The 19,108-nt window shown below is 36.0% G+C and overlaps 3 protein-coding genes across 3 annotated transcripts; 1 reads left to right on the forward strand and 2 right to left on the reverse strand.

Annotated features, from left to right (window-relative positions):
- Positions 1-1,077: 1,077 nt before the first annotated feature.
- LOC107782465 (uncharacterized) lies at positions 1,078-4,621 on the reverse strand. Its single transcript, XM_016603353.2, has 3 exons — positions 4,461-4,621; positions 2,281-2,428; positions 1,078-1,259 (listed from the first exon to the last, which is right to left on the reverse strand). The coding sequence occupies exons 1-3, from the start codon at positions 4,513-4,515 to the stop codon at positions 1,187-1,189; spliced, it is 276 nt and encodes a 91-aa protein (XP_016458839.1). The 5' UTR covers positions 4,516-4,621; the 3' UTR covers positions 1,078-1,186.
- Positions 4,622-8,804: 4,183 nt separating this feature from the next.
- Positions 8,805-9,408, reverse strand: LOC142177378 (uncharacterized). The gene is made up of 2 exons (XM_075245861.1): positions 9,283-9,408; positions 8,805-9,185 (listed from the first exon to the last, which is right to left on the reverse strand). Exons 1-2 carry the CDS (start codon positions 9,406-9,408, stop codon positions 8,805-8,807), a joined length of 507 nt encoding a protein of 168 aa, XP_075101962.1.
- A 3,082-nt stretch (positions 9,409-12,490) lies between these two features.
- On the forward strand, positions 12,491-18,875 carry LOC107782456 (ultraviolet-B receptor UVR8). Its single transcript, XM_016603344.2, has 11 exons — positions 12,491-12,781; positions 12,860-13,007; positions 13,101-13,211; positions 13,308-13,368; positions 13,814-13,932; positions 14,361-14,446; positions 14,547-14,748; positions 15,883-15,936; positions 16,307-16,417; positions 17,888-17,944; positions 18,432-18,875. The coding sequence occupies exons 1-11, from the start codon at positions 12,753-12,755 to the stop codon at positions 18,624-18,626; spliced, it is 1,173 nt and encodes a 390-aa protein (XP_016458830.1). The 5' UTR covers positions 12,491-12,752; the 3' UTR covers positions 18,627-18,875.
- The last annotated feature ends 233 nt before the right edge of the window (positions 18,876-19,108 follow it).

Raw genomic sequence — 19,108 nt, forward strand, 5'->3', positions numbered from 1 at the left:
GACTTAGCGTAATACGAAGCCCACTTATTCCTTTTCAAGCAAAGAAAAAAAAAATCAAAGATTCTTCTTATTCATAAACACCAGAACAACCTATGCTGGTACTCACTACCATTCTAATTCCAGTACAACATGACTGAGCAGAAACCACTCTAAGGCATCATTTGTTTGCACTTAATGTAGGTCTGAATCTTAATTATTAAGATCCCAGACATTAAGTACGTTTGTTTTTAAAGTCTGAATTTTAATTATTCAGATCTTAATCATTAAGTGTGTCTGTTTTTTTTACTTCACAACCACTTAATGGGTCTAAATAGGTCTGTATGATTAAGATCTATAACAGAGACTTGATTTCATTAAGATGCTATCACGTATTCATTATTAACTGCCGCCTACCATTATCAACTACCACCATGCTGCCGCCACCACCACCACCATACCCAACCGCCGCCGCCGCCGCCACCACCACCACCATGCCACCATCATCCTCAATCATAGCCTCCATGATCGACCATCACCACCTACTATCCCCACCACTCCGACCACCATCATTCTCACCCACAATCAACACTCATCCGCATCAACTACCACAACTGATCACCCCATCACCATCAACAATCACAGCCCGCACTGCCCATCATTTTAACCTTCCACAACCGACATTATTAACTATCACCACCCACCACCACCATCCTCAATCATAATCGCCACCACTACCAATCACTACTAGCTACTAGCATGAACCACCATCATCAATCAAAACTACCACCAACAACCGCCTCTAGTCAGCATTCACCCGTTAGTCATCACCACCAACAACTATCATATCTTTAAAAACTACATACTTTATTGATAGAATATTAGATTAGTTACTATTTCATTTGAATTTTATGTTTATTAATTTTCAAGTAAAAATAAATGTTATACATTCAGATGTTAAAAATCAAACCGTCTTAATTATTTCTATTCAGATCTTAATACACATCTTAATATATGCAGATGTGTATTCAGATTCAAATACGTTAATCTTAATACACATCTTGATATTCAGATGTGTATTCAGATTCAGACGTCTTAATCTTAAAAAAACAAATGAGGCCCAATTCCAGTATAACACGACCAAGCAGAAAGTACAATGACAATGTTTTGAGCTACAAACTGTAAGTACCAAGAAAGTGAAACTCAAGCTCTAGGTGGTTCCTTTCCGGTCTTGTTGAAGCATGTATTCTTTCTTCATTTCTTCCAAAACAGAGTCATTTGTACTGCATGAACAAGAAACAAGGAAAAAGAAATAGAACATCAGAGTGCATCGCGAAATTTAAGCGCTGAAATATTACAATAACATGTTGACCGCCCAGAGGATTTAGTTTAGTCGCAGAGATAAAGGGGTACAGTTCTCAACAACATACTCCGTATTACAATAACATGTTGACTGCCCAATGGATTTAGTTTGGTCGCGGAGATAAAGGGGTACAGTCCTCGGAAATCATTTATCCTGCCTCTGGTTTGTTCATTGAGTAGCTGAGGATTAGATGATGGTCTATTGGTCTCTAATACACCTACATTTGTTTTGAAACAAAATTTTGCCTATAAACTTGAAATTCCCCTTTGAATTACGGGTCAAAGAAATAATTTTACCCCTATTACATGTTCTGCCCCCCAATACCCAACAACCCACCCAATACCCATGGTTAACTTCTTTTTCCTTTCGGGTTTTTTCTGCTTTGGGTTGCAAGTCTAGTTCAAACCTGAGGACATAAGTGTCAAATATAACTTAATTCTACCCACTCCGTACTTTCAAAATGTCAAACATATTCAAAATATCAATTTACTTGCTTAGTCACAGCTTATCTCAAAGGGATGCCATGGACTAAGCTTGAGTGCATCTTAAGTTTTTATTTTTATTTTTTATTAAGTAATAAGCCTCTTATGGTTTATCTTAAGTTTTAACACACCTGTCATGAACAATGCTTCTAAAATAAGCATTCTAAGTTTTCAGAAGATCACATCCATAATGAGCAAAGTTGATTGTTTGAAGATTTGTTAGCTCGAACTTGCAGTATTCATATTTGGATACATAACTATTTGAACCTTGCAGTTAAGCTCAGTTTCTCTAGAGGACTTATTCAAAGAAAATCTCTCATCAGATCGTGGGAAAATTGCAGGCAAGCTAATGGAAGAAAGAGATGTCATGATTACCAAAATGAGAGCAAATAGTTGCTGAACATATTTAGATGTAACTAAAGATGAAAGAACAAGTTGAATCAAAGATGAGGAACATACTACTGATGGAGGCACCCATTTAATTCTTTAGCTTGTTTGCGGCACTGCCAAACAACAGATAATGTTCTTCCTGAGGCACATTCAGCATACTTTGCAGTGTAGTGATTGCATTGTTGAAGTGCTTTCTGCTTCATTTTACTGCGCAAAGCTGAATTATTGATGCATAAAACATTCAAGTTAAGGAATATGACTGAAAGATAAATTTATTTTTTCATGACAGTAGCTGAAAAACAGCGGACCGCAATACATAAGGGAACTGTCATTTAAGGCATAAATATAAGTCATATTTGTCGGATAAAAACAGGCACACAAATGTCAAACAAACATGGTCCTGACTATGTAACAGGGAGCTTTCGTGAAAGCATGAATGGCATACTTTTATCCAACTCTGTGGGACCAAATAATGTGGCAAGACATAAGTTGGAAAAGTGAACTAAAAGCTTTGTTCTTTTGAGCGTCCAGATCCAAGCAAGGACAACTGCTTGCATCACATGTCAAGACACCAAAAACCAAAAGCAACCAGATATTCTTGGCACATCTCAATCTAAAACAAAATTGGGCGCTAACATGGACAGTGATGATTCAAATAGCTAACCCGGCTTGCTAGTAGTTGTTGTTTTATTTCTCTGCTTTTGGATGACCAGAAAGAATGAATTGGACTCTAAACCAATAACAACCCTATCAAAACGAAAACTTCCTCAACGTTTAGAGGAAACAATTACAGAGAGAAACAAAATAAGCACTTAATGTGGAGGGTTGAAGATGATATAGAGTGTTCTTGATGAACATCAATAAGGGACAACACAAGAATACCTAAAATAGTTTCACAACCAACAAATTAAATTTTAAAGGCTTGAAAGTGGAAAATCATCTTTCTTCTTCATTCAGTAAATGGCGCATACAAATTTGATAATGTCCCTATCCAATAACAAGACTGTCTCTATTATCTAAGCAAATTTCTTGAACTTTGCTCCCATGGATTTTAAGCTAATGAGGTTTAGTTACGTGGAGTCTTGCTTAACAAATCTGCCTTCAATTTGTCAGAACGAGCCAGTTTGCACCTTATACTAAACAAATTACCAAATCAAACATATTTTTGTGTAAGCCCGCTGCATTTCTTACCGACACTCTATTTCTATAATATGTCGTCCTAAGACCCCTCAAACTACCCTAATCACGTTATATTAATAATGGCAATGGACAAGCAGCATGCTGACTGCTTAGCAGGTCTGGCTTGCCCTGCAATAATCCTTTTCCAGCACTACCTTGCATCCCTGGCAAACACTCTGTCCTGCGCAGTAGTAACCCTGCACTCTCCCTGCAATTTTTGTAATCTTTACAATATTCTGGTTATGGTCTTTCCTTCACCTCCTCCTTGCAGTCACAACGTAAAGTTTATGTATTATACTATGATGCCTTAATCCTGACGTCATAGCCAGCCACTCACATTCCCTTACAAAAGCACGCGAGAATCTATATCTAAACTGAAGAAATGTACCTAGTCAGGTAAGAAGAAAAAAAAGAGTGAAGCAATTGTAGACAAGGTGTACGGCTGTGGCAGACGAGGTGTCGAAGCAGAATCCATTTTTTCCTCCGTCGCCTCTCTCTCTCTTCCTGATTCTCACCCACCACCTCCTTATTGAATCTCTAGAGGTGATTTTACCCTAATTCCACACAACCTTACAACCTCTTATAAATTCTTTAACTGGAAAAACTACAATGGAGGAGGAGATTTATGTCCTTGATAAGCAATATAAAACATACTGAAACAAATAAAACTCTAAGAAGAACTGCGGACATATAGTGCCATATATCAGCAAGTAGTCCTTCTGCCTCATACCATTGAGATGCCAAAAAAATTATTCTAACAGAACTTAGGTCTACAACTCCAGCTTTCCAAATGGTTTGTTAGAAAATTAAACTGATGTGGAAAATGAATTGTGGAATATGGAGGTGATTAAACAATGTTTTTTTGCCATTTGAAGCTCACATTTGAGACTCGGCTTGAACTGCATAAAATATGAGCAATTTTTACAATATATACATTTGTACAAAATTGGCATTCATTTCCACAAAGTAGTAATGGGTGCGGTTGTATTCTACGCCTACTTGATGTTTCACAAATGACAATATATATGATTAATGTACATGACTGGTTAGGGGTTTAAGATCAAATTTACCTTCTTCAACCTTCTTCTTGACGTGATTTTCTCGGGCTTCCTGCACGTATCCCATTGCGATATTCCTGTAGAGGATTAACCCAAAGCAATTCTTGCCTGCGGCTCCGCCCGATAATCGGCTTTCGGACTTCTCAACTCTCTGAAACGGAGAGAGTACCCTTCATTATAAGTTTGACCCTTAATTATAGTTTGACCCCTTCAACTTTTTGGAATGACTTGATAACACCTCTAAAAGTTGTAAATAGCACATGAGAGACCAATTTGTAATTTCAAGTTTCGGTTTTTCCTTTTATTTGGTGATTCAAATCCTAACAAAAATAAAGATGAGTTTGTCTAAAGAAAAAATGATGCATCCATAACATTAAATTTAATGTAAAAGACAATTAAAATGAGTTTGAGTTCAATACTATTATAGTTTTTCATATAAAAAAGTATATTTTTTTTGTAACTAAATATTTTATTCATCACCAACAAACTTTACAAAACTGTAGTAACCGAGTAATTGTTCCACTACTACAACTTTTCTAGAATCTAAATGTATGAACTATTTTCCTAATTTTTTGTTGGAGCCCTCACACTAAAAACACATGCAATATCTCTTGCTAATGACTCGCTATTTCTGTACATTTTTTCAAAAATTCTCATGTTTCTTTCTATCCAAATGCTATGAACATATTCTGTGTATATCATCTTGAAAATCTGTGCAGCTTGAGTTCTCCCCTTTGATCTACTAATAATCTCATGTTGATGTTGTTGCCACCCCCTTGCATTCATTGGTCTTCCTTATGCCCATTGATTCACTATGTGTCATACTTCTTTAGCAAATTCACATTCCATAAAGAGGTGCTCATTTGTTTCCTCTGAGCTTTAACACGTCACATTTTGGGTATTTATCTCAATTCCACATTTGGTTAGCCTATCAGCAGTAAGAAGCTTGCCATGTAGCTGCAACCATAGTGTAAATCTTGCTTTTGGTCGAGCAGTATTCCCAAACATCATGCATTTCCATGGCACTCTAGTTTCCTCACTAATCAGTTGTATGTATATCTGCCTTGTGCTACTCTTTCCATTCCTGAAATTGCATTGTATATCTTCCAATATTGATCTAGCTTCCATAATCTTCCAAACCATCCAGCATGCCTGTTGAGGTATAGTCATAGAGTTTATTGCTTGGCCTTTAATATAATATGCATGTATCCATTTGATCCACAACTTATCCTGCTTGTGTGCTAGATCCCAATATTTTTTTGTTATAGCCGCTTTATTCCACATATGTAAGTTTGTCAAGCTAAGTCCACCGATACTTTTTGGAGAACAGACTTTATCCCAGGAAACCAGGGCTTTCTTGGTAATGGTATTGTAGCCTGACCAAATGTACCTTCTATAGTAGGCATTAATAGTTTTTAAGAATTTAGCAGGCAGTACAAAAAGTTGAGCCCAATAAGCTTGTATCCCAAATAGAACAGTTTGTACAAATTGAATTCTTCCTGCATAGGATAATTTCTTTGAAGTCCATGACGATATCCTTGCTACTATCTTCTCTATAAGTTGTTGCCATTGGATTAGGGAAAGTTTCTTGGTCGACAGAAGAACCCCAAGGTAATTAAAAGGTAGATCACTTTTAGAAAAGCCCAGTTCATGCTGAATTCTTTCTCTTTCTTCTCTACTCACTCCACCAAATATATTGAGCTTTTCCCTAAGTTTTCTTTTAGACCTGAGGCTTCTGAAAATTCATTACAGCACTGATGAAGAGCAGCCGCTGATGAGATGTCACCTCTGCCAAAGAGCAACATATCATCATCAAAACAGAAGTGTGTGATTACTAGTTTTGAACATCTTGGATGATAATGAAAGCCTTCCACATTTGTCATTCCTTTTAGGCTCTTACTCAAGCACTTCATTGCAGTGGCAAAGAGGAAAGGAGACATGAGATCTCCTTGTATGAGTCCTTTAGCTGCATTGAAAGGTTCTGATGGCTCACCATTAATCTATGTAGTATAATTGACTGTTTGCATACACACTAGGATCCATGTGATGAATTGTATAGGAAATCCTAGTTCCACCATGATCTGCTCCAAATATATCCACTCCACTAAATCATAGGCTTTTTGCAAATCTATCTTTATCATGCATCTTGGAGACACATGTTTTCTTGTGTAAGCTTTCACCAGTTCATGTGATAAGATGATATTATCTCCAATCTTTCTTCTAGATATAAAGTCTGCTTGTGATTCACTAATAATGGATTCAATGACCTTCTGTATTCTTGTTGATATGACCTTAGAGATAAATTTATACAAGACTGTGCAACAGGCAATTGATCTGTATTCTTTAACATCTTATTGGCTTATCATTCTTTGGCAGCAGAGTTATGGCTGTACAATTGATAGCTCTGTACATCTTCCTAGTATTGAAGAATTTCTGTACTACTCTTATCACTTCTTCTTTAATGATGGCCCATGATTTTTTGAAAAATGTAGCATTATACCCATCAATTCTTGGTGCCTTATCCTCACCTATGGAATCAAGTCCTCTTTCTTCAATGACTGTTGTAATTAGTTCAAGCTTCTGTTGTTGAGTTAGAGTTGGTCCTCTCTTCATGTTGAGTTTATTGATAACTAGTAGGTTCTGAGCTGAGGATCCCATCAATGATTTGTAGAACTTCACAATCTCCTCCTGAATATCTTTTGGTTCAGTAAATTTCACTCCATCTAAGGAGGTGATCTCCTTGACGTGTTTTTCTGGCTTTTTTCCTTGACCACAGCAGAAAAATATTTAGTGTTTGAATCCCCCAGCTGAATCCATTTGACCCCTGATTTCTACTTCATGATACTCGCTTCAATCAAAGACCATTTCTCCAAATTATGAAAAATAGCTCTTTCCTGCTCCATAAGGTTATCATACCATTGACAATTCAGTTATTTTTGGATTGCCACTAAGTCACTTCTTGCTTTGTCTACTCTCTATGAGATGGATTTAAACTCCTTATTATTTAGTTGCTTGAGCAATGGTTTAAGGGCTTTCAGTTTCATCCATATACTCCTCATCTTCCAGGTAGTGAATCTCTGCTGCCAAACTTTTTCAACTATGACCAAGTTGTTATGCTCAGCCCAGGAATTGAAAATTTTAAAAGGGACTTTGAAATTACTTTGATTTATTTTTAGAGAAAAAAACACTGGGGCATGGTCTGAAATTAGAGGTACATCATACTCCATCACTATGTAACCCCATTGCATCATCCATTCATGATTGCCAAAAGCCTTATCTAGTCTGCTACATATTCTGTCACTGCTTTGTTGCTCGTTTGTCCAGGTGTAGTAATCACCTGGCCATTTAACTTCATTTAGTAGCAAGTCATGTATATAGTCAGTGAAGTCTTTGATCTCTACATATTGAACTGGATTTCCAAAGAGTTTATCCTGTGGGTATAGAACTGCATTAAAATCTCCAACAATCAGCCATGACATATTTATTCCTTGAGCCAATTCCTTTAGTGTTCCCCACAGATACTTTCTTTGTTCACATGTGTTATACCCATAAATGACAGTTACTACACATGGCATACTAGTTGCTGTCATAGTAACTTGACAATATAATATTTGTGCCTCTTCTCTTGGTTTATCAACAGTGTATAGATTACTGTTTCACAGTAACCAAATTCTGCCATTAGTAGCGCTAAGGTAGTTATTTTAAAATCCCCAATTTGTAGCCATAGCTTTTGCCACAGTACGATCTTTATGCTCTTTCACCTTAGTTTCAGTAAATCCTGCTAAAGTAATGTGTTTGGCCTTTAGGTACTTCCTCAATTCCTTATGCTTATACCTTTTATTTGCACCCCTTACATTCCAGAACATCCAATTCATTGATTAAAGCTAATCCCACCTCCTTTGCCAGGAGGTGCTAATTGTGATCCACCATAGCCTCTATTTAACACTTCGAAGCCATTCTTAGTTGATACAGAACATAAGATAGGAAAATCCTGCAAGTTAAGTTCAGGTACATTACTTATTGTTTTCCCTTTGTTAGGTGTAATATTCTCACTTCCTGCACTGGGTGATAGCATGATGATGGATTGTTGCTCCTGCATCACTACATTCTTCTGTATTTGTTCAGCATCTTTTGTATTCTTATCAATTGCTTATTTGGTTCTGGCCACCTCTTGTTCTACAATCTGATCTGCCCCTTTATTGTTGTTTTTTATTGCTCTGTTACTTGTTCTTTGGTTACCCATATTTGGATGACTTTCTTAGGTCCTTCTTACTTTTTTGCCCGTTCTTCGTTTCTTCTTTGCTCCTTTGGGCAAACATGGCCAATTACTTGGCATTTGTTGCAGAAGAGTGGCTTCTAATCATATGTCACAGCTTGTTGAAAAATTCTGCCATTAGGATTCATAACTTCTATTTCATCTAGCATGAGTTTTGTCACAATGACCTCTACTAGCATTCGAGCAAAGGAAACACACGTCTGTTTAGCCGTGCATTCATCTGCATACATAGGTATCCCAATAGCACTTGCAATCCTACTCAGAGAGTTTTTTCCCCAACAATTCATTGGTAACTTTAGGAATTTTACCCACAGTGATATTTCAGTTGGGAACTCCCTATCAAAATCGAAATCAATTGTCCAAAGTTTCAAAATAATGGGGTCGATTATTGATAGTATAAGGGCCAGTATAAAGGATTTCTTGCATATCATATATGGATTGAAATTTGATGATATAGTATCCTTCATCATGCATAAAAAGATCTGGACTTGCAATTTTGTTCCATTTTAGATCTATATATCGCCGCATAGCATTATAATCTGGGTATTCCCCAATTACATATGCAATTAGGGCTCCTCTCCATTTTTTAGTTTCTCGTTCAACTTCCTCCTTTTCCAGCTGAATCACTACTTTGCCATTAACTAATTGAGGAGCAATATAGGAAAGAGCCATATCATTCTTCATTGTTCTGTTCTTCGCAAATAAATTCACCTATTGCTGTGTTGGTTGTTGTACTGTAGCATTGCAGTACTGTTCTATTGGATTCATATGGCTTCTTTTCATCAACAGAGTGGACATTTGTTATTGCTGTTACTTCAACCTCATTTCGTTTCTCGCTAGCCAGATCTGGGCTCAATTGAAATTTCTTAGCAGTTCCAGTTGATTTCGAAGACGATCCAGATGAATTGGCATAATTAACACTGATTCCTCATTTGTAGATTCCGGTTGCATGCGCGCTCCCACGAAGCTTCCAAAGGTAACTAGGGGAACTTTCTTTGTTCTTCCGCCGCGTCCCCTTCCATGGCCTCGTTCACGCCCTCGTGCCATGGTTATCCACATCATCGCAAGTTAACTATCTTGCGCTGAGAGCATGAGAATAGAGCTTTGTATATTACTTATTGATTACTTTTTTCATCGCTTTCCTGCTTTTCTAAAAATAAAAATAAAAACATCTGCAATAGTGATAATTATGGTAGCCTTTGTTATTTATATGTGCGCACTATGTGTACGTATATAAAGAGAGGGATTGCAGCCCTATTTGTTTTATTAAGATTAAAATGTATAAATCTGAATATATATACATCCAACTATTAAAGAACTATATCGATATTTAAACACTAGATAAATAGGATTTTCCATTTTTTTAACATATGATTATTTATAATTTATTTTGAGTTAACAAACTAATAGATTTAGAATTAAAATTATTTAATAAAATATATTAATCCACAAAAAATTATGAAAGATATAAATTGTTTCTTTGCTGACAGTGGCGGTGCCATGGTTGTTGTTAGAGGAGGGAGAATGGCGACGATAATTGTGGTAGAATGGTAGTTTAGAGATGATGAACATGCGATGGTAGCTGATGGGATGATTAATGATGGTTGTATGATAGAGACTCATGGTAAAGATGGTAATAACTGGTTGTGGATGTGATTGTTAGTGTTAGTTGTGTGATGAAAACTAGTATGTAATACTGGTGGCTGACGATGCGCACGATTGTTAATTTGATGGTGCTGATTGACGGTGGTGGAGTATAGTAATAGATTGTTAGTAGTGGTGGAATGTTGTGGAGGTGAATGGTGGTTAATATGGCCGGTGGTAATATTAAATAAAATAGCAATTAATTGTTGCATTTGTGAAATCTTTAAGTTAATGTCTTAAGAATTTTGACAGTATGCACAAGATCTAAATGATACAAAACATATTAAGAACTCGTTTGGTACGGGATAATTAATTTCGGGATTAAATTTGAGATGAGTTTATCTCATATTTGGTTGGGATAAAATTGTTGTATAATTAATCTCGGGATTAGTTATCCCGGAATTGTAGTGTTTTTTATCCCTATGAAAAAGTAAAATAACTAGTCCCAGAATAAATAATCCTGGGATAATTAATCCCAGGATAACTTATTTCAACCAAACGACCCCTTAGTGGTTGTGAAAGAAACAAAATATACTTAAATTAGTTAAGATGTGAATGATCAGATTTATATCTCAATTAAGTGAAAACAACTTAATTTAAAATAATTTAACTTTAATATTTTTATTTTTCTTTAAAATTAAATACAACTTTTTGTGACAGTTCTTAGATAAAAAAAAAGTTAATTATTTTTTCTTTAAATTGATATCTATTCAAATAGTATTATATAAAATTGAATGGTGGGTAATATTTATGTAGTTTTATTTTCACAAAACATCCATTAATTTTCCATTGGGTAGGGGAGTCACGGTTCGGTTCAAACAGTTATTTTATTAAACTTGTATTATATTAATTTTTGAATTACTTTATTTTGCATAACTATAATTAGATTTTTCGAAGCCGTTCTAATTAACTCTGTTTCTCTTAGGTGGTGGTATGATTCGATTAATTTTTTATATTTTTTAAATAGCATAGTCTTGTACTCTTTATTTTATAGGACTGGTACAAGAGGTTATAGCAGGCAGTGGATTTGATATTTCGGTGGCCGTTTGTTGTTGTTATTAAAGAAGTTTGATTAAAGACACGTTCTAGTGTGATAAGACATATTTGGTCATGCCAATATGCCATGATATCCTTATTGGCGATTAGAGTTAGATCAGAGTATTTTTAGCTTGCGTTGTTAAGTTCTCTTGTGTTTCAAAGTTTCAATTCCACATTTTGTGATGAACTATGTTCATGATCCTGACTAGCCTTTTTTTGTTTTAAAATTTGTTTGATAATCGTAATATCTGGACCAACTTACGCATATCTTGATTAGTTTTAACGAAATTAAAAGATTGATTGAATTACGAATAGAGAGAATCATGAATATCTTATAAGAATGCCACATAACTTTCAAGATGAAAGTTATCTCACCAGCAATAGGTACAGGTAATTATGTATAACAAAGCTTGGACAGATAAGAAGAAATCACCTAACGTTTTTATCTAGTTTTTTTTTTATTATTTATGATTTTACTTTTTAAGTTTCTATTTCATTGGGATCACTATTGTTTGTGAAATTTCGACGGGTACCACTAGAGGAGATTCTAAAATTGATCCATATTATTTACGAGGCCGAATACATAAGCTGCTTTTTAAAGCTGGTAACATGTTTTTATTTTTTAACACGTCAATTAAAGTTTGTACCTACAGTTCTTATTAAGACCAAAATGACATGAAATAAGAAATAAAATAAGAGACTTAAATTACTTGATTAATTTTGAATTCTCCGCTTTAAAGAATGTTAAATTTGTCTAATCTTTGCTAAATAACAAAGTGAAAAAAAAGGTTAAGTGTTGCGGGGTGAATCATGCCTTTTCCTAAACCATCCTTTTGAATTCACAAAAAACACCTAATTTGATTGATGTGTGAATCCAGAGGCGAAAAAGAAAAGATTAGGTATACAGCTAAACCAATATATCCGACACCCTCTCCCTTGTAACTTGTTTTCATTTAAAACTATTCACAGTGCCTTTTATTTTCAAGTAGTAATATGAAGTATTTATCCTTTACTTTAAATTTAAATACAGCAAATTATTACAACGTCACTCAATTATATAAAATTTATCGTAAAAGATACTACTACATATCTACTGGACTAAGAATAAAGTTAATTCCAAAGCAGCAATAATTAGAGAACGCAGCCCTCCCCTGTCCACTCCGATATTAGAGAAGCCACCATTTTTATGCACACAGCCAAGGGCGATTCTTGAATCAGATTCCCACCATACCAAGTACAGTACATAGTAAAACTCCAATATTTCCACTCTTAGCAGTAAAAGCGCACACACTACTGGTGAACAAACCCGAGAAGCAGAAAACTGAGAGCAGCTGCCACAAATATCTATGGCTTCCAGAACCGCCGTCATCGCTTGGTACAATGTCTGCAACTTCCTTTTACTCTCTCACTTCACTCTGATCACTATTTTTATTATATATATTTATGTTTTTAGGGGCTCTGGAGAAGATGGTCAATTGGGTATTGGAAATAATGAAGAGAAAGAATGGGTTTGTACTATTAAAGCTCTTAAGTACTCTGAGAAAGTTTCTTCTATTGTTGCTGGCAGTAGAAACTCTCTTGCTATTTGTGAAGATGGCAAAGTATGCTCCTTTTTTACTCTTTCACTCTCCATTATACCCTTTTATTGTTTTTTTATGTGTGATTTTGGTTATGTGGGTGTTTTAAATAAGCAGTTGTTTACATGGGGTTGGAATCAAAGAGGGACCTTGGGACACCCACCTGAGACCAAAACTGAGAACATTCCTAGTCAGGTTAAAGCTCTTTCCAATGTCAAAATTGTTCAGGTAATATTACAATCTCAGCTTTCAATTTTATTTGTGCAAAAGAATTTGCCTGAGTTTATTGGTGTAGGTTTTAATGGGCTATTTTTCTGATTGCAGGCGGCGATTGGTGGCTGGCATTGTTTGGCTGTGGATGATCAAGGCAGGGCTTATGCTTGGGGTATGCCTTAGCTTTATTCATCTTTACCCTTTTAATCATTTTTGTCTTTGGAATAAGGAAGGGTTGAAAATGTACTGCTGAGTATTCCAAATTTATGAGTTAGGGTGTCTTTTTTCCATCAAAGAATACACCAAAGATAAGAAAAAGAAAGGAAAAGTTTCAATTTTTCTTTGCGGTGGTTGATTATATCCACAAAAGTTAACATCTTTGAACTTCATATTGATATGCTTTATTTGGTTAAAACAACAATGGTTCAATACCATACTAGTAGGAACTAGGATCGACTATATGAATCCTCTATATCCACTTTGAGTTTATTTAGGCTTGTTTCTTTCCTATACTTAATAATCTGCTTTAATAGTTTAGCTTTCAAATTACTGAATTCTGGTGACTTGGAGCAGTTGCAAACTTGTACTTATTTTTTCAAGTTCATGACCCTTTACAGGTGGTAATGAGTATGGACAATGTGGTGAAGAACCGGAAAGGAAAGATGACACTGGAAGGCCTATTAAGAGAGATATCATCATCCCTAAGCGTTGTGCCTCTAAGCTATCTGTTCGTCAGGTGACGTTCTCGTTATATTGTGGAGTTTCTTTACTTATTGTGTTGGTTGATGATGATGCAAAGACTCTTCTTTGTTGGTTTTGGTTCTGAATCCTGGTAAATCCTTGCAACTTTATTGCATGTGCTCTCTAACCTCTAGTGTCTGGGTCTAAGCCTCATGCCAGCAAATTCATTGCTAATTCTTGAACTTCTTCCTTTCTAAACATCCATTTGATAGAATAGCTTTAAGATATAAGTTCAAGTTCGTTTGTTAAATATTCTATTCTTTGGAAGAAAAAATAATTTACTAAAGGTACTCACCAACCGAATCCCAATACATGCATGCCTATTAACTGCCTTTTCCCTTTCGTAGGATCTTTTATAATTATGTGCAGCAATTTAGGATGTGTTGTCTTTGTTGTCAATTAATTCCTAATTTCTTTAAACAGGTAGCTGCTGGTGGTACACACTCTGTTGTTCTTACAAAGGAGGGACAAGTATGGACATGGGGTCAACCATGGCCTCCTGGTGACATGTATAGTTATTCTAATCGTTGATCTTTAATAACCATGATATATACAATAATATTTGTTTTTTGTTGAAGAATTTCATCAGTGCTGCACTAAACTTTGCAGAAAGCAAATTTCTACTCCTGTCCGTGTGCAAGGTCTTGCAAGTGTGAGATTGATTGCCGTAGGAGCCTTTCATAACTTGGCACTTCTTGATGATGGAGTTTTAATGGCATGGGGTAATAACGAGTATGGGCAACTTGGAACTGGTGATACCCAGCCAAGATCACAACCCATTGCTGTTCAAGGGCTATCTGGTCTCACTTTGGTTTGTATTAATCTGTGCTTCGTGTCATTTTGACTCATTTTGTTTGCGAGATGATTTTTAATTGGTCATTTTCCTCCATCTTCTGCTTGTCCTTGGGTGTGTTTGGTATAAAGGAAAATGTTTTCCATGGAAAATGTTTTCCAAGAAAATGTTTTCTTGGAAAACAAGTAGTAATCTTATTCATTTTTTGGTGTTTGGTACGCAAAATCAAGGAAAATATTTTCTCAAGAGTATTCATAAATAATTTTGATACAATAAACATGAAGCCATAAACTTTGGAACCAACAACCTTCCAAACCCACAAATTTCATAAATTTCTGAACCGTAAAACTTTCGAAACCGCGAAATTTCAAACCAGTAAACTTTATAATTTCTAAACCCGTAAACTTTGAAACACATAGATCTCCGAACTCATAATTTTGGAACTTGTAAAATTTTGAACTTGTAAATCGAAAGATGAAAAAAGTAAAACTGAAAATATATAAAAAAATATTTTTTCCCGGGGGAGGGGGCAGGGGTGGGTGGTGGGGTGCAGAAAAAAAAACAGAAATTTGAAAATTACAAAAAAAAAAAAAATGTTTTTGCGGGGTGGGGTGGGGTTGGGGGTGACGAAGAAAAACCTTTTTGAAGAGAGGGCATAGGGTGGGGTTAGGTTGGTGGGTGTGGGGTGGGGTGGGTTGGTGAGGTTAAAGAATAGGGTGGGGAAGCTTGAGAAGGAGTTTTGGAAAATGTTTTCCTTCTCTTGATAGGGAAAACATTTTCCTCCAATTGAAGGAAAATGAGTTGATGAGGAAAATGTTTTCCAAAACATTTAAGCCAACCAAACATGAGAAAATTGGAAAACATTTTCCGGAAAATGTTTTCCTTCATACCAAACACACCCCTTGTGTATCTTCTTTTTCTCAAAAAAGTTATGTCCTGACTCCTGTGTGTCTAGTAGTTCAGTCCAATTTTCTTTGGATATATTACCTTACCAACAATCTTGGTGCATGAAATAACCAGCCTCTATCAATTCTATTGATTTTAGAACTGAAACAGGGCCAAAGAGTAATAGTAAATAATAATATACATCAATAAGAGAATGTAAGATGTATATAGAAAAACTATGTAAGCTGTTTCTGTTGTCATGTCCAGGTTGATATTGCTGCTGGAGGATGGCATTCTGCAGCTTTGACAGATGAGGGAGAGGTATATCTAGTGTTATACTGTTTATATTATTTCTGCTTGATATTTTTGCTTCATTTGTCCTGTACCTTTTTTTTAACAACAGTTAGTATATATGTTATGTCAAGATAAAAGACACATCCGGCAGAATTGTTGGGTATCTGACCATATGGCATTGTTATGGTATCTGATCAATAGATTTCCTGATCCTCTTATTTCTGGCTTGCGCAAAACCAAAGTGAAAATACTTGATGATTGGTGTTTTTTTTCCTTTAAATAAATCTTCTTACATACGAATAATGTAGTTTAAAGAAGCTGCATATAGTAGGCAATATGCATTTTCTCAACGGTCAACAACCTGTGTCAACTGTGTTTTAACCTCTGCTTACTGCAGGTTTATGGCTGGGGAAGAGGGGAACATGGTAGACTTGGATTTGGAGATGACAAGAGTAGTAAAATGGTGCCGCAGAAGGTTCAGCTTTTAGCTGGGGAGAACATTGTTCAGGTGACTTCTTCATATCCTTCAATATTAGTGGGTCTCTCTTCTGGTCTTAACTATGGAAGTCACTGCCCTGTGCTTCGTCAGCACTCTTTTTGTATCTGATGGAGGTGGGAAGCTAGCTGTATAAAGAATTGTACTTGTGTTCATTATTTTAGACTGACATAGAGTGATGCCTTTGCTAGAATCTACTTGAGACTGAAATATTGCTCATCATCTAAGTGGCGCAAATATGGACACTGGACAGGAGGTCAAAAAAGTTTACAGAACTAAGGGGACGCAACACAACATTTTTTTTATAAGGGGGGACACAACGCAACTTGGAGACTATATTATACCAAATTATGTGTCACCTAAGCTAATATGTGGAACATTGCTAGGAGTATTAATAACTGTCAAAGAAACGCAAAAATAATCTAGATTCTATATATTCTTTATAAAGCATCTAAATAGCACCAGATAAAACATGTAGCAAAGAAAGAGAATTTTAATCTGCAATTGAAAAGCAAAACATAATAGAGTTGCAAATAAGAAAATCAGTCAAACTTAAAAGATGAAACAAAAGAAAATAGAACAGTCAGAGTGGAACTGAAGAAAAAGAAGTAAAAAAAGACTGGAATTTTGAGAAACAAAACAGCAAATCAGGGGTAATAAGGTAGAACAATGCTCTTTTCTTTATCCAATAGTATCTATTTTTCTTCTTTCGAGTTTGGGTAATAATGTCGGTTTTTCTTCAAGTTTGATTGTATATTTTCCATTGTCGTTGAGGTCTCCAGGGTGTAGATTTAGGGTGATTCAGCTATTTGTTAGGCTTACGGTCTCAAAGTTTTTGTTCACTACATCGGTGCCCCAATATTTCTCGTCAATTGACAAATTTGGCATCCAAAAATAGGACATTTGTAACTAAACCAATTGGCCCAACAAATTAACCAAGGACATGCGTGCCAAGAAAATAAAAGAAAGCAGGAAAACCAAAAATAAAATATGTCCAACACTTGGCATGTGTGTGACCAAGTGGTGTCTGATACCGAGATGCAACATTAAATTTGGTATCATTGCTTCATAGTTCATAGAGAGTGGAAGAAGAGTAATCTGAATATGAATGCTTGAGTTAAGAATTTGTTTCTTGTTGTTTCCGACATATTTCTGAACTATTTGATCCAGGGTATGGTGAATTTAATTCAGTATTTATTCTTTTTTTGCGGAGGGTCTATCGGAAACAGCCTCTCTACCCCTCGGGGTAGGGGTAAGGTCTGCGTACACACTACCCTCCCAGACCCACTAGTGGGATTTCACTGGGTCGTTGTTGTTGTTTATTCTTTTTTTGCTTGTCCACCCTATGCCTATCCATTTATTCCTCTTGTCGATCCGTGCTCTGAGAAGAAGCATTGCGTTCCATTTCTAAGCTCCCCCCCCCCCTCTCCTTGCTTTTCTTTTAATAATTTATGTAGGTGATTTCCTTTTCTGATGATGCAGGTATCATGTGGGGGCACCCACTCTGTTGCATTAACACATGATGGTCGTATGTTTTCTGTGAGTATCAGACACTCTTTTCCTTCTAAGCCTTCAATTTGCACAAGCTAGGCTCACGCTAAAGCCCATCGTTTTACTTGTTTAAAAATCTGTAAGGAAAACATGCAAATGTCTTGTCTAAAAGCTCATTAGCCAGTTTGTTATGGCAACAAGCATTTGAATAATAATCTTGTGGGCAATCCGTATTTAAGCTTTTGGAAAAAGTTGAAATGTGAGTGTGTTGTACAATGGTTAAAATGCTTATATCTCCGGCATTTGTAGATAATACCTCATATTTCCATTTGAAACATCAATCTCCAAGGGAGTGAGAGCCAGTGGTCATCAGAAATTCTATCTTATCTTATGGCATTTAAAACGTTAAAGAGATTACATAGCCATTTGGTGTAGTAAAACATTACGATGCAATTGGTGATTAGTTATTCTGCATTACCGTCTTACTGCCCTAACTTGAAGATGAACTAACTCACTGGCTATTTGTATGTGGCAGTTCGGGCGTGGAGACCATGGACGACTAGGATATGGTAGAAAGGTGACAACTGGCCACCCATCAGAAGTTCCAATAAATATTCCACCTCCAAGTGATGTCAGCAGCACTGAAGGAGGGCGTTGGTGTGCTAAACTCGTTGCTTGTGGTGGCCGCCATACTCTGGCGATTGTGGAGTGGCAGGCAGAATCCGAATAGTCCGTATGAAAGTGTCAGATGTAAATCTGAATTCAGATATCTGATTCAGTGTCACTGTTGTATAAGGTGGTTGCACTTGTAATATGAAGATTATGAGCTGTCCATGTGACTCAAGTGGAAAATCCAGTTTTAACTATGGGGTAGAGAGGCGCTGATATTATAAAGAGGCAGAAATATGTAGGATTAATAGAATATGCTCTACTGGTACTATATTGAGAATAAGGGAATTTTTCTTTCTTGCTGCTTAAATCTAGTTGTTGGAATTACAATGCCAAGAGTGCGAATTTTTGTACTAGGATATTATGTTCTCATGCACGCAGCGTGGTCGAATGCGTTTATTCTCAAAAACATGTAAAAGAAAAAAAAGTCAGAAGATTTTCAGTGTTTGCAAACGTCATTAGAGAAAAGTTCTTATTAATGCTTCTTTTAGTTTTTACAAAACCTGAAAGACTTGTCTCCATTAGTGTTGGTTTAAAAACTTG

Source organism: Nicotiana tabacum, chromosome 3 (assembly GCF_000715075.1).
Source record: "Nicotiana tabacum cultivar K326 chromosome 3, ASM71507v2, whole genome shotgun sequence".
In the NCBI taxonomy this organism is placed as follows: domain Eukaryota; kingdom Viridiplantae; phylum Streptophyta; class Magnoliopsida; order Solanales; family Solanaceae; genus Nicotiana; species Nicotiana tabacum.

What these genes read in the sequence shown, in the direction of transcription:
- LOC142177378 (XM_075245861.1), bottom strand. Translation starts at nt 9,408, where the DNA reads ATGAAGAATGATATGGCTCTTTCCTATATTGCTCCTCAATTAGTTAAT. An exon ending in GAGGAGCCCTAATTGCATAT is followed by an intron (nt 9,186 to 9,282) that starts GTAATTGGGGAA and finishes TGCATGATGAAG; the next exon opens with GATACTATATCATCAAATTT.
- LOC107782465 (XM_016603353.2), bottom strand. Translation starts at nt 4,515, where the DNA reads ATGGGATACGTGCAGGAAGCCCGAGAAAATCACGTCAAGAAGAAGGTT. An exon ending in CAAGAAGAAGGTTGAAGAAG is followed by an intron (nt 2,429 to 4,460) that starts GTAAATTTGATC and finishes TCAATAATTCAG; the next exon opens with CTTTGCGCAGTAAAATGAAG. An exon ending in AATGGGTGCCTCCATCAGTA is followed by an intron (nt 1,260 to 2,280) that starts GTATGTTCCTCA and finishes TTGTTCATGCAG; the next exon opens with TACAAATGACTCTGTTTTGG.
- LOC107782456 (XM_016603344.2), top strand. Translation starts at nt 12,753, where the DNA reads ATGGCTTCCAGAACCGCCGTCATCGCTTG. An exon ending in CCAATGTCAAAATTGTTCAG is followed by an intron (nt 13,212 to 13,307) that starts GTAATATTACAA and finishes TTCTGATTGCAG; the next exon opens with GCGGCGATTGGTGGCTGGCA. An exon ending in CTGGGGAGAACATTGTTCAG is followed by an intron (nt 16,418 to 17,887) that starts GTGACTTCTTCA and finishes CTGATGATGCAG; the next exon opens with GTATCATGTGGGGGCACCCA.